Source organism: Typopeltis vanoorti, chromosome 26, assembly GCF_054136105.1.
Source record: "Typopeltis vanoorti isolate ZY-2024b chromosome 26, IOZ_Tvanoo_1.0, whole genome shotgun sequence".
NCBI classification, from domain to species: domain Eukaryota; kingdom Metazoa; phylum Arthropoda; class Arachnida; order Uropygi; family Thelyphonidae; genus Typopeltis; species Typopeltis vanoorti.
Genome location: NC_143574.1, coordinates 31130764 through 31144203, shown reverse-complemented (window position 1 = coordinate 31144203; position 13440 = coordinate 31130764). Strand labels below are relative to the sequence as shown.

Sequence of the window (13440 nt, the reverse complement as noted above, 5' to 3'; positions counted from 1 at the left end):
TAGTATAAAGGTTATTTATAATAACTTTGTATAATCAATTACTCAAATAACAATCAACAAGCAAAACATTTTTAAGCTATGAATATGTTAATAACTAACACAACTTACCTGAATATTTGGATTATTTCTCAACCAATTTAAATGTTCTAATGAATGTGTACAAGGCTGATCGAAAAGATATTTCCCAGTATAATTTTTTGAATATCCTTCAGGTGCACATGGTTCAGTAATAAATGTTTCATTTGGATCCTGTCATTAATGAAAAGCAATTCCAGACTTCAATTTTAAAAATGAGAAACATTTTAATTAAAGAAATTCTAGTAATTTAAAACATATCATGCAAATTTATTCATAATACAACAGATGCTAACTACACTAAAACAACAGAACCTGAAGAAATGGTTAATTATAGCCAAAAGTTTTGCTGCAGGGAATTTGGTACACAAGGAGCTCTCCCAACACACACCCAATTAGGTAATTTTTGGGAATGAATACCCAAAAAAGCACTCAAAAAAGCAAATGACTTTTCTGGCCCTGTATCATACAAAGCATTTGGGGGGGGGGGGTGATTCTTCCGCCTATTTCAACACCAATGCAAGAAGAAAAGAGGGGAATTATTATGATACTTAGATAACAGTTGGCTTGAATGATATAATCACGTAATCACAAGAAAGATATTTATTTAACCAAATATTTCGGTCTGGAAATAGCAGACCATCGTCGGTGGTATTACAAGAACAGTTTAAAAAATATACAAGCTAGAATACTAACAATAGATCGTTGAAATTAGAACATGCCGCGTGATGTTATATCACTAAGTATGAAACGAAATATTTTGAAGTAGAAACATGATTGAATTTGCTATTAAAAAAAAAAAAAAAAAAAAAAAAAAAAAAAAAAATAATAATAATAATAATTAATGAGTAATCTTGATTAGGCTTTCCCAGATTTTTGATATAGATATGCAGTCATTACGATTCAGGTTGGGATGATGGAGCAAGGCCTCCACGCTTTCCTTGAACAAACGTTCGAACCTGTAACGGGATCTATGTAAGAGGCGCGTCTTGGACCAAAGGATGCTGTGGTCAGTTTCAATCCCGTGTTGAGCCAAACCAGACTTTTCAGGTTTATTGTGAAGAATGGATGATTGATGTTCTTGGATTCTTTTTTCAAGAGAACGTCCAGTCTGTCCAAAGTAAGAGAGATCACAGTTGCAAGGAATTTGATAAACTCCAGGAAGAGATAAAGTTGAGCGTTTGTCTTTAGGAGAAGGAAAATGAGAAGACAATTTGTTAATAGGAGAATACGTAGCTGTTAAATCATATTTCTTCAAAATTCTTGCGATAGGTTCTGAAATACCGGAGATATAAGGAATAGGTACTCGACGTATTGAATCTTTGTTGTTTTGTGGAGGATTATAAGATGTAAGAAGACGTTGAATACTTTTTTCAGAAAAGCCATTGAGTTTCATGTGTTGCTGGATAGTAGAAAGTTCTTTCTGTAGATAATCAAAAGTAGAACAATTAGTTTTGGCTCTTTTGAAGAGACATTTTATAATTCCTGTTTTATGACATGGATGATGGGCTGATTCTTTCAGAATATAACGACCTGTGAATGTTGGTTTCCTGTATACTGTAGTTGTAAGAATATTTGAAGATGATCGGATGAGGAGAACGTCTAAAAAAGATAACTGGTTGTTTTCTTCTAATTCCATAGTAAACTTTATGCGATGATGTAAGGAATTAATACTGTTTAAAAAGGAAGATAAAGTGTTTTTACTGTGAGGCCAAATAGCAAATATGTCATCTATATATCTTACCCAAAAAGATGGTAGAGGGAAACTAGATGTGAAGAGGACTTTTTCTAAATGTTCTAAATAAAAGTTGGCTAAAGCTGGAGAAAGAGGACTTCCCATGGCTGTTCCTTCTACTTGGCTATAAAATTTGTTTTGACATATGAAATAACCAGAATGTATAACGAAATCGAATAGTTTTATAATATCTTGAGGAAAGATGTCAGCAAGTAGTTTTAAAGTTTCCTTAAGAGGTACATTGGTGTATAAAGATTCTATATCAAAACTAACCATAAGATCTGTAGGTTTGTAATGAGACATCTTTTAATTTTTCTAAGAAATCTGAGGAGTTTTTTAAAAAAGAACTCGAGTTGCCAATGTAAGATTTCAGTAATTTAGCTAGATATTTGGCTATACGGTAAGTAGGAGAATCAATGCAATCTACTATTGGACGAAGAGGATAGTCAATCTTATGGATTTTTGGAAGGCCATAAAATCTAGGAGGTCTTGCAAAATGAGTTTTAAGTCTTTCAATTGTGTCTTTATCCAAACTGATGACTTCATCAAGGAGAGAATTTAATTTCTTTAGTTGTCTGTTGGTTGGATTATAATCAATTTCTTGATATGTGGAGCGATCTCGAAGCAAAAGAGAAAGTTTTCTTCTGTTGGATTATAATCAAGAAATTGATTATAATCCAACCAACAGACAACTAAAGAAATTAAATTCTCTCCTTGATGAAGTCATCAGTTTGGATAAAGACACAATTGAAAGACTTAAAACTCATTTTGCAAGACCTCCTAGATTTTATGGCCTTCCAAAAATCCATAAGATTGACTATCCTCTTCGTCCAATAGTAGATTGCATTGATTCTCCTACTTACCGTATAGCCAAATATCTAGCTAAATTACTGAAATCTTACATTGGCAACTCGAGTTCTTTTTTAAAAAACTCCTCAGATTTCTTAGAAAAATTAAAAGATGTCTCATTACAACCTACAGATCTTATGGTTAGTTTTGATATAGAATCTTTATACACCAATGTACCTCTTAAGGAAACTTTAAAACTACTTGCTGACATCTTTCCTCAAGATATTATAAAACTATTCGATTTCGTTATACATTCTGGTTATTTCATATGTCAAAACAAATTTTATAGCCAAGTAGAAGGAACAGCCATGGGAAGTCCTCTTTCTCCAGCTTTAGCCAACTTTTATTTAGAACATTTAGAAAAAGTCCTCTTCACATCTAGTTTCCCTCTACCATCTTTTTGGGTAAGATATATAGATGACATATTTGCTATTTGGCCTCACAGTAAAAACACTTTATCTTCCTTTTTAAACAGTATTAATTCCTTACATCATCGCATAAAGTTTACTATGGAATTAGAAGAAAACAACCAGTTATCTTTTTTAGACGTTCTCCTCATCCGATCATCTTCAAATATTCTTACAACTACAGTATACAGGAAACCAACATTCACAGGTCGTTATATTCTGAAAGAATCAGCCCATCATCCATGTCATAAAACAGGAATTATAAAATGTCTCTTCAAAAGAGCCAAAACTAATTGTTCTACTTTTGATTATCTACAGAAAGAACTTTCTACTATCCAGCAACACATGAAACTCAATGGCTTTTCTGAAAAAAGTATTCAACGTCTTCTTACATCTTATAATCCTCCACAAAACAACAAAGATTCAATACGTCGAGTACCTATTCCTTATATCTCCGGTATTTCAGAACCTATCGCAAGAATTTTGAAGAAATATGATTTAACAGCTACGTATTCTCCTATTAACAAATTGTCTTCTCATTTTCCTTCTCCTAAAGACAAACGCTCAACTTTATCTCTTCCTGGAGTTTATCAAATTCCTTGCAACTGTGATCTCTCTTACTTTGGACAGACTGGACGTTCTCTTGAAAAAAGAATCCAAGAACATCAATCATCCATTCTTCACAATAAACCTGAAAAGTCTGGTTTGGCTCAACACGGGATTGAAACTGACCACAGCATCCTTTGGTCCAAGACGCGCCTCTTACATAGATCCCGTTACAGGTTCGAACGTTTGTTCAAGGAAAGCGTGGAGGCCTTGCTCCATCATCCTAACCTGAATCATAATGACTGCATATCTATATCAAAAATCTGGGAAAGCCTAATCAAGATTACTCATTAATTTTTTTTTTTTTTTTTTTTTTTTTTTTTTTTTTTTTTTATAGCAAATTCAATCATGTTTCTACTTCAAAATATTTCGTTTCATACTTAGTGATATAACATCACGTGGCATGTTCTAATTTCAACGATCTATTGTTAGTATTCTAGCTTGTATATTTTTTAAACTGTTCTTGTAATACCACCGACGATGGTCTGCTATTTCCAGACCGAAATATTTGGTTAAATAAATATCTTTCTTGTGATTACGTGATTATATCATTCAATCTTATGTCGCAAGTATCCTTAAAACAACAAACAGTTGGCTTGTTTTGAACTCAGACCTATACAGAATACTAATCAGCTACATTCCAAATTGCTAGCACATCATTCAGTATTCATTCTAAATTGTGTTCCAAATTGCTAGCATATTCATTTGGAATACAAGTGATATACATACCTAATAATATGACATACCATAAGCAGATCAGAATTGAACATTGAGCCTAGGTTAGTTCTCTGCCTGTTCAGACCTGAATAGCCTATACAAGCTATTCAGGACTCCTCCCAGTTATCAAGCTTTGACCCTTAAGCAACCCTGATTCTGATAGAATCAGAAGTCTATCAAGTGTTGATTAGGCTATGTTGATGATTAATAAGACTGGGAATGGATGACACATCACATACTTTTAAGGAATTATTATTGAACCGACGTCTCTACTGAGCCCTAAGATTCATCGTGTGAGACCAAAACTATAAACAGAATGGATAAATTTCCTGAATGTTCCAGAAAGATTTATGCAAGAATACTCGAAAAAGACTAAAAAAATTGAAGAAGAAAACTTGAGGAAAAACAAACTGGATTTGGCATAAATAGATTGTCAGGATCAGATATTTGTTTTAAGACAAATAATTGAGAAATTATGGGAATATAACAATGATCTGTAAAAGGGTATACAATAAGTTGCCAAGAAGGATGCCTGAAATGCTACATTTATGTGGTATAAATGGGATATTATATATAGAGCAATATATGGAAAAAATTTTTATGTAAAAATCAGGTTTAAGACGAGAGCCCTGTATCACACAAAACTCCTATCCATGAAAGGCTGTAACCTGTAATAAAATTAAATAAAAAAACATTTCTTATCCCACTCATCAGTATTATGAGTGTAATAAGCAATGTTTTTTTTTTTATTTAATTTTTTACACAATCTAGAAATCCAAACAGGGTTTGTATATTATGTATTTATTTTCCTTATTTATTCTTATGGCAAAAGGAATACAAAACATCTACAGGTCAATGTCCAATCTGGAAAGCCAATTCAGGGCCTCATCACTCACCTTGTGGATGTCCTGAAGGCCACCACCATGAAATGGGTATCTTGGGCAGTTGTTCACAATATGAGTAATCTCATCTGGACCATGGGAGAACAATCACAATAAGGATGGTCTAACAGCCTCCTTATGTAGTAGGTAACCACATCAGCCCTGGTTAGTTCTGATCCTGTTGATAGATGACCAAAACTTCCTGGGAAGAGTGAAACTAGGCTGCAGAGCATCGGGATCTTCTACCAGGAAGCCATTTGTTAGAAGATTGTTGGACCAGTATTCTCTCCACATGTCAGGTGTTGATGGTAGGGCAGATGAAGAGAGTTCGTCCATGGACCAGAAAGGCTCTCCAGATTTTAGGCAAAGACTAGGTGGATTTATGAGAGTCTGATGCAGGGGCAGGAGTGGGTTGCTCATCACTTTATTAAATTCTTTAATCAACGCTTGTCTTCTCCGTATGTTTGGTGGAGCAATGTTAGATAGGACAGGCAGCCAGGAGAGAGAGAGAGATGGGTGCTTCTCACTGTCCCACTAATTGTGCACATGGTGGAATTTAGCTGGGTGTCTATAATGTTAGTGTGTGCACTTCTTTCCCAGACAGAAGTACAGTATTCTGATGCAGAGAATACGATGACTAGTGCAGATGACCTTAAGACTTCTGCACCACAACCCCAGGTTGTTCCAGCAAGCCTGGAAATTATATTGTTTCTCGTTTTAATTTTATTGGACAGGTTGGTGATGTGCCTTTTATAGGTTAGAGTTCTGTCCAGGCTCAAGTCAAGGTATTTTGGGTGAGGCTTATGTTCTACCATTTTTCCACAGAAAAAAAAGATTGAGGTGTCAATTTGCCTCTACATTGTTCAGGTGAAATACTGTGGAAACAGTTTTTGTTGGATTTGGCTTCAAGTAACACTGCATGAAGTACTCTTCCAGGATGTTCGGGTTTGTGTTCAAGGTTGATTCCAGGTTGGCAAAGGAGGTAGATTGATGTAGGATTGCTAGGTCATCGGCATACATATACCTGCTCGAGCTGGTATGTGGTAAGTCATACACGTAGATATTAAAGGGTAAAGGGGCTAACACAGAGTCCTGTGGGAGATTGTTGTCAAGGAATTTGAGCCTACTCTTTTTTCCACCAATATGGACCCGGATTTTTCTGTTGGAGAAAATGGATTCAAAAAGCTGGAAAGTTTTTTTGCACCTTATAACATTTCCTAACTTTAGGAGAAGGCCCCTGATCCAGACTGTGTCATAAGCTGATGTTAGATCAATGAAAGTGGCTCTGGATTTAAGTTTTTATTATGTATTAGTATTATGGATATTATGTATTAATCTTATGTTATTAATCTAGAAACCAAACAGGGAACTTTTGCATGTCACTTCAGGCCTCCAATAAATGGAGCAGAGGTTGCCCACCAGGTGATGCGATGCATCTTCCACCTTAAGACAATCACAAACATACATGCTCATGGTAAGATTTGTACCGAAGTCTGTTGGTTCGAGAGCAGATATGTTAACCAGCACCAGGCGGCCTAAATGGATCATGGAGTTCATTATGAAAGTGCAATTTAATATTAAAATCAGAAATATTCAACTTACTTTATGTAGATGTTATCCTCCTAAATGAATCCACTACAAAGCTTCAGGACTGTCAGACTTAAAGACCTGACATGAAATAAGTTTCTAAGATGGCATCTTAGAAACCTAATTACTTCATGATAGAGCAATTAATCCTATCTACATTGTCTGTAAATTGCATGTGCTTTTCTTGCCAGTTTGCTTGTTTTGCAAGATTAAAAATCAGAGTTTTCTGCGAGAAAAATCCTGCAACCACTATATAAGACCAGGCTAACTCACCTTCATCCAAAAAAGCCCTGGTAAAGATTATTTGCATCTTTGATGGGATTCACACTCAGGTCTTTCCAATTAAAGGATATCATCAATACCAAATGAGCTATGGAGGCTCTTAAATATGGTAGCATAAAAAGTCTTATAGTGTTTAAGCTGTATAATTAACAAGACTTAGTTAGAAGGTGAAATCCCAAGTGAAAGGAGCGGAGCTCTCCTTGCATCAATTTACATAGAGAAATAAAACTGTAGAGGTGCATATTATACACAAATTTGAGTATTCCTGGAAAAGATTTATTTAATTTTCCCAAGTATATTTGAGAAAATTCTAATAAAAACTTTTGAAGGGTTAGTGAAGATGAAGGCTGTCCAAACCATGAGTCGCCAAAGATATTTCTACTTCAAGAAAAGGATCCAACTCTGTTTCTTAATCTCAAAAAAGCATAATAATAAGGTACCAAGAAATCAAATAATCAAAAAAAAAAAAAAAAAGATTTAGTGTTAGGTATAAGGCAGAATTAAACACTATCTGCAATTTGTAATCTCTATAAACCACACAATAAAGGAAAGTGATAATAAACTGGAAGTCAGCATTGAAGATATTAAGGTTAGTTTTTTTTTATATACAGCCTACATCCCCAACTTTCACAAGGCTTGCAGCATTCCATGGAACTTTACACAAGTCAAATTTATGTAAGACCAGGGCAAACAGCGAAAAGTCAGCTACTGGAACAAATCTGAAAATAAACCCCAACTCAACATCACCAGAGTTAAAGATCGGTACTATCAACGTAAGAAGCCTGAATGGCAAAGAAATGGAGCTAGCTGAGGAATCAGATAAGTACCAGATCGACATAATAGGGGTGACTGAAACAAAAAAAAGACCAAAACTGGTGAGATCTTTCTGAGCAATAAATACAAAATGTTATATTCAGGCAATGACAATCAAGGAAAAGAAGGAGTAGCCATAGTATTCGACACAAAATACGAGGCTAATCTTATTGAATGGCAGTCAGTCTCAAGTAGAGTAATGTGGGCAAATATGAGAATGGGGAAGTGGACAATGAGACTTATTTGTGCCTATGGTCTCACAGAAGGGTCTACTAAGGTAGAAGTGGAGGAATTTTTTGAGGCTTTAGAAAAAACAACTGACACAATGAAAAATGAAAAGTTGGTCCTTGTTGGGGATCTAAATAGCAGAGTAGGAAATGATTGTGAGACATACAAAAATATTTTGGGAAAATTTGGAGAAAAGAGCAAAGCTAATAATAATGGCAAATATCTGTTGGATTTCTGCTCAGGACATGGACTGATTATTACTAACACCATGTTCCAACATAAAAATGTGCACAAATTCGCATGGAGAGAAGATGCTAGGAATAAGAAAAGTCTCATTGACTATGTTATTGTTGATAGTGATATTTTCTCCCTGGTGCAGGACACCAGAGTGTACAGAGGATTTGAAATTGGAAGTGATCACTATGTAGTCTTGAGCAGGATAAAATTGAATTTCATATTGAAAAGAATAACATGTAAGAAAGTTTTAAAGCGAATAAAAGTTGAGCAACTCTCAGATGTGAACTGTAGACTAAAATACACAAAGATTATTGAAGAAAAAATGAGAGTTTGAGAACAGGAATCAAACCTTGGAGATTCAATGGCAAACTCTGAAGAAAACATTGATTGATTCTGCCAGAGAGGCACGTGGTGAGGTTGTCTGTAAGGATAAAAAAATCAGAACTCCCTGGTGGACACAGGAAGTTAAAGAGGCAGTGAAGGAAAAGAAGAAAGCATACCAAAAGTTCCTGTCAAATAATTCAGCTTGTACTCTTAGAGAATATAGAGACAAATGCAAGAATGCTAAACACTGTGTAAAACTAGCTAAACAAAAGTCATGGGAGGACTTTGGCAAGAATATAGAAAATAAATATCAAGAAGGTGGCAAAATATTCTGGAGGTTGTTGAAGAAGCTTAGGAATGGAGGAAAGAGTGCTGTAAAAGGAATTAGAGATGATAAAGGTGACATGAAAACAGGAGAAAAAGATATCCTTGAAGTATGGAGTAATTACTTTGAAAAACTGCTAAATGAAACAAGCAGTGATTACAGCACAGTGGTAAAAAACACTGACCAGGCATGCAGCCAGGAATACATATCCATACTCGAAGTAGAAAAAGCCATCAAAGGCTTGAAATGTGGAAAGGCAGCAGGAGTGGATGATATTCGACCAGAAATGCTGAAGTATGGTGGTATAAGAGTCTTACAGTGGCTGCACGGCATAGTTCAGAAAGCCTGGACAGAAGGACGAATTCCCGATGATTGGAGTAGAGCTGTCATAGTACCCATATATAAAAAGGGAAATAAAACTGAATGTGAGAATTACAGAGGTATTTCCCTACTGAGTGTTCCTGGCAAGATCTATGTAAGTATACTTGAGGAACAGTTGAGAAGAATTGTGGAAGAAAAGCTTGGTGAAGAACAAGCTGGATTCAGGCCAAATAGAGGCTGTCAGGATCAGATCTTCACTTTACGACAAATAGTTGAGAAAGCATGGGAATATAACAAAGATCTGTATTTAAGTTTTGTCGTTTTGGAAAAGGCATATGAGAAGGTGCTAAGAGAGAAGCTATTCACTACGCTGCAGTTATATGGTGTCAATGGGTCATTATATCAAGCAATACTTAGTCTTTATTTCAGTTGTAAGTCAGCAGTTAGAATTGAAGGAAGTACAGGAAGATGGTTTAATGTTAAATCTGGTGTGAGACAAGGATGTACATTATCCCCTCTGTTTTTCATTATTTATATGGATCACATTATGAAGGAAAGTGGTATTAAACATGATATCAAAATTGGAGATGTTAATGTCAGCTCTTTGCTTTATGTGGATGATGTTACACTTCTAAATAAATCTGCTACAAATCTGCAAGATTCTCTGACTAAATTGAATAGCTGTTGTAATAGATATGGTATGAAGGTCAGCAATAAAAAGACAAAGACAATGAAAATAGGCAGAATCATTGAAAATGTGAACTGTGTTGTGAATGGAGAACCTGTGGAACAAGTAAAACATTTCAGCTACTTAGGCACGATTTTTATTGAAGATGGTAAATTAAATATGGAAATAGACAACAGAATCAAAAAAAAAGCTGGTATGGTAGGAAGTCAATTGAATAAATTCATGTGGAATAAGAGAGAAATTAGTCAGAACACTAAATTAGCCGTATACAAGACAGTGTTCAAACCAGTTTTAACTTATGGATCTGAGAGCTGGGTCAGAAGTAAAACACTTGACCAAAGACTAGAGACCGCAGATATGAGAGTCCTGAGAAAGATTATAGACGTGAACAGATGGCATCAATGGCAATATCATATTAAAAACGAGGATATTAGGAAAGAACTTGACATTGTCAGCATCCAGGAATGTGTCAGCAGAGCTAATCTCAGGTGGTATGGTCACTTAAACAGAATGGGCGAGGAAAGATTAGCAAAACAAGTGTTCTCTGCCAGGTTGGTAGCAAAACGACCCAGAGGAAGACCAAGATATAGGTGGTTTGATATGGTACAAAGTGCTTTAGACGATAGAAATATAAGATCTGATAATGATAATATTGGAGTCTTGACAAGTAACAGACTGATTTGGAGGAAAATTGTAGATAGGAAATTAATAATGATGTAATTTTTTTCATGTAGTACTATCATATCCTGCACACCTCTTGAGGATACACGGCAGGAATTTGATGATGATGTTGAATTTCCCTAAATGCTTATGCAGGACTCAACTATGCACTCTGAATATGACTGAAGCAAAAAATGTTTTCATCGATATTATTAATAGCTTTTACAATCTCTGATATAGAACATGGATGTATTTAATGTTCACCGTTGATCTTAAATGCATCCTTTAACTTGTGCTTTCATGCAAGTGCTGTCCTTTAAAATATCATTCATTGTTAAAAGCAGTAAATTCCCATACCATAAATGACAAATTTTGCCATGCTTTGTACTTCTTCTTAATCATTTTAATCTTCATTCCTAAATCAATTTTGTTTTGTTTCCTAGTACTGTCACCACTTGATATTACAATGATGAAGGAAAAGTGACCAAAGGAAAATCTTTTCCTTCATCACCTGTAATAAATAAATAAATAAATAAATAAATAAATATATATATATATATATATTAAAAGCACTGAAGATGACTGACAGGGTTAAAAAAGAAAGCTGATAGCACAAACTGCAGGTATCTGATCTGAGACAGTACTAACACATAATAAGCATTCATTCAACTATTTTAATTCATTATCACAGCTAACCCAGAAGTGCCAGCAACTGAAGGGTTATGGAGTTATGCTGTCTATGTATTTTTTCTGTCCTCATTGAAGCCCTTCATTTATTTCCTATGGGATGCAAAATACATTTCCATAATTTTTTAAGTTTGAACTGGCCAACAAAAATATTTCATAAAGTTGAATTTACTTAAGTATTATGTTAGTAGAGAGTGACTATATTTCAATACCGCATAAGACCGCAGGTTTTGTGTGGCATATCCAATGCATAGTCTGCAAGATCTGACTTACCATAGTCATTATTATAGACGTATTTTTTATGTTCTTCTATGAAGATTGTAGCTGATCTTCTGGTCTTCTATGAAGATTGTAGCTGATCTTCTGGTCTGCTCATAGCAGGTCACCTTGCAAGAAGAAATTATAAACACCAGGAACTGAGGCCTAAAGGTATGGCATACCTTTAGGCCTCATAAATACCTATAGGTGAAGCCTAAAGGTATTTCAATCATATTTGCCATGTATGGCAAATATGATTGAAACAAAGATTGCTTGTTATTCTGTTGGTCAAAGTTTTTATAATAACATACTGTTAGGGAAGGGAGGAAATAGTTTATGAATATATGTGTCCTTTTTTACAACAGTATACAGAAAACCTGCTCAAACAGGCAGATTTGTTCACAAACTATCTAATCATTTCTCTCTCTACTTCTCAACAGTATTATAAAAACTAACCAATAGTGCCAACAATCTTTGTTCCAATGAGGCTTCTCTTACAGCTGAACTCAACCATGTATGACACAACTTCCTACCTAATGGCTAGTTCCTACAGAATCAAAAAAATTCTTAATCCTTTCCTCAATCCTCAACCTTCTCTTCACAAAGATAGTGCAAACCTGTTCAAAACAGTTTTTCTGTATCTTTATAGATACAGGCATTCACAAACTATCTCATTATCACTATCTTATCATCAACTTTCCCATCTGGTAAAGCTATAACCATTCTCTATGTACATCTGAAAAAAAAAAAAAACAGCCCAAATTAAAAACAGTCTGTGCACCACCTTCAAGCCTAGCTTGAAACTGGCTACCCTTGTCCGTTCACTTAAGGACCAACTCCGTCTTCTCTCATTTCCTTGTGCATACAGAGTTCCTTGTTAAGCTGATCTACTATGGATAAACTGGAATATTGGCTACCAACTACACAGAACATAAAAAAATGCATCTATAATCACAACTACAGTCAATCAGGTCTAGCAGACCATCCATTGGATATGACACTCAGAATCAAATGGGGAAAAACCACCATGCCCCATCACAGCAAGTTTAAGAGTGAAGGACTTCAGAATCAGCAGCTGCCTTCAAAAGCCAACCTAATCTAAATATGGATGCATTAAATATCCCAAAATATTGCAAACATTAATTCTCAGAGTTCCTGTGTTACAACTGAGGCCTCTGACTAGCGCTAATAAAGGACACCCTGCCTAATTAGGACTGTAACTGTGTCTACTGAGTTTCACTTTGTTTTGTATCGCCTTTAATATATGCATTACAATTCTATGTTATACTCCTTGAAGAGATCTCTATGACAGACAAACATTGGAAGCATTAAACATTGGATATAATTTTTTCACAGTGCTGTTTTTATGCTATTAACCCTCTAACAGGCTTAGCATAAAGCTGAGGAATGATGATTTAATGCAGCAATGTCCATGAATGTACCTGTAGAAAGACATATAAGACTGAAACAGATCATCTGTGAATGATCTGTTTGATGATGAAGTGAACCAATGGGAAGGAGGGGAGAGATAACTGATCAGTCCGACTACCATTCTCTACACAGAATTAAGAATTTTTAGGGAAATTTTTTGTTCGCCTCTCTATACATGGCAACAGTGTTCTAAGACTGAGCAGATATGAGATTTGTACAGAGTAAGTAGCTGGATGGGTGAAAAGTAGCATCTTGAATAGAAAAGGATGCAAAGTTTTTTTAAAGGCTATGGAAGCTATTGATATAATGCGATTATGTCAAGAAAGGTT

The 13440-nt window shown here is 35.1% G+C and overlaps 1 protein-coding gene across 4 annotated transcripts in view; it reads right to left on the bottom strand.

Annotated features, from left to right (window-relative positions):
* The window catches only part of LOC150092458 (ectonucleoside triphosphate diphosphohydrolase 1-like), a 181197-nt gene that overhangs the window by 50537 nt on the left and 117220 nt on the right, over positions 1-13440 (bottom strand). For all 4 annotated transcript variants that reach the window (XM_090414937.1, XM_090414936.1, XM_090414935.1 and 1 more), the window contains one exon: positions 109-249. In XM_090414937.1, coding sequence (XP_090271063.1) covers positions 109-249 — 141 coding nt within the window. The remainder of the gene's footprint in view (positions 1-108; positions 250-13440) is intronic.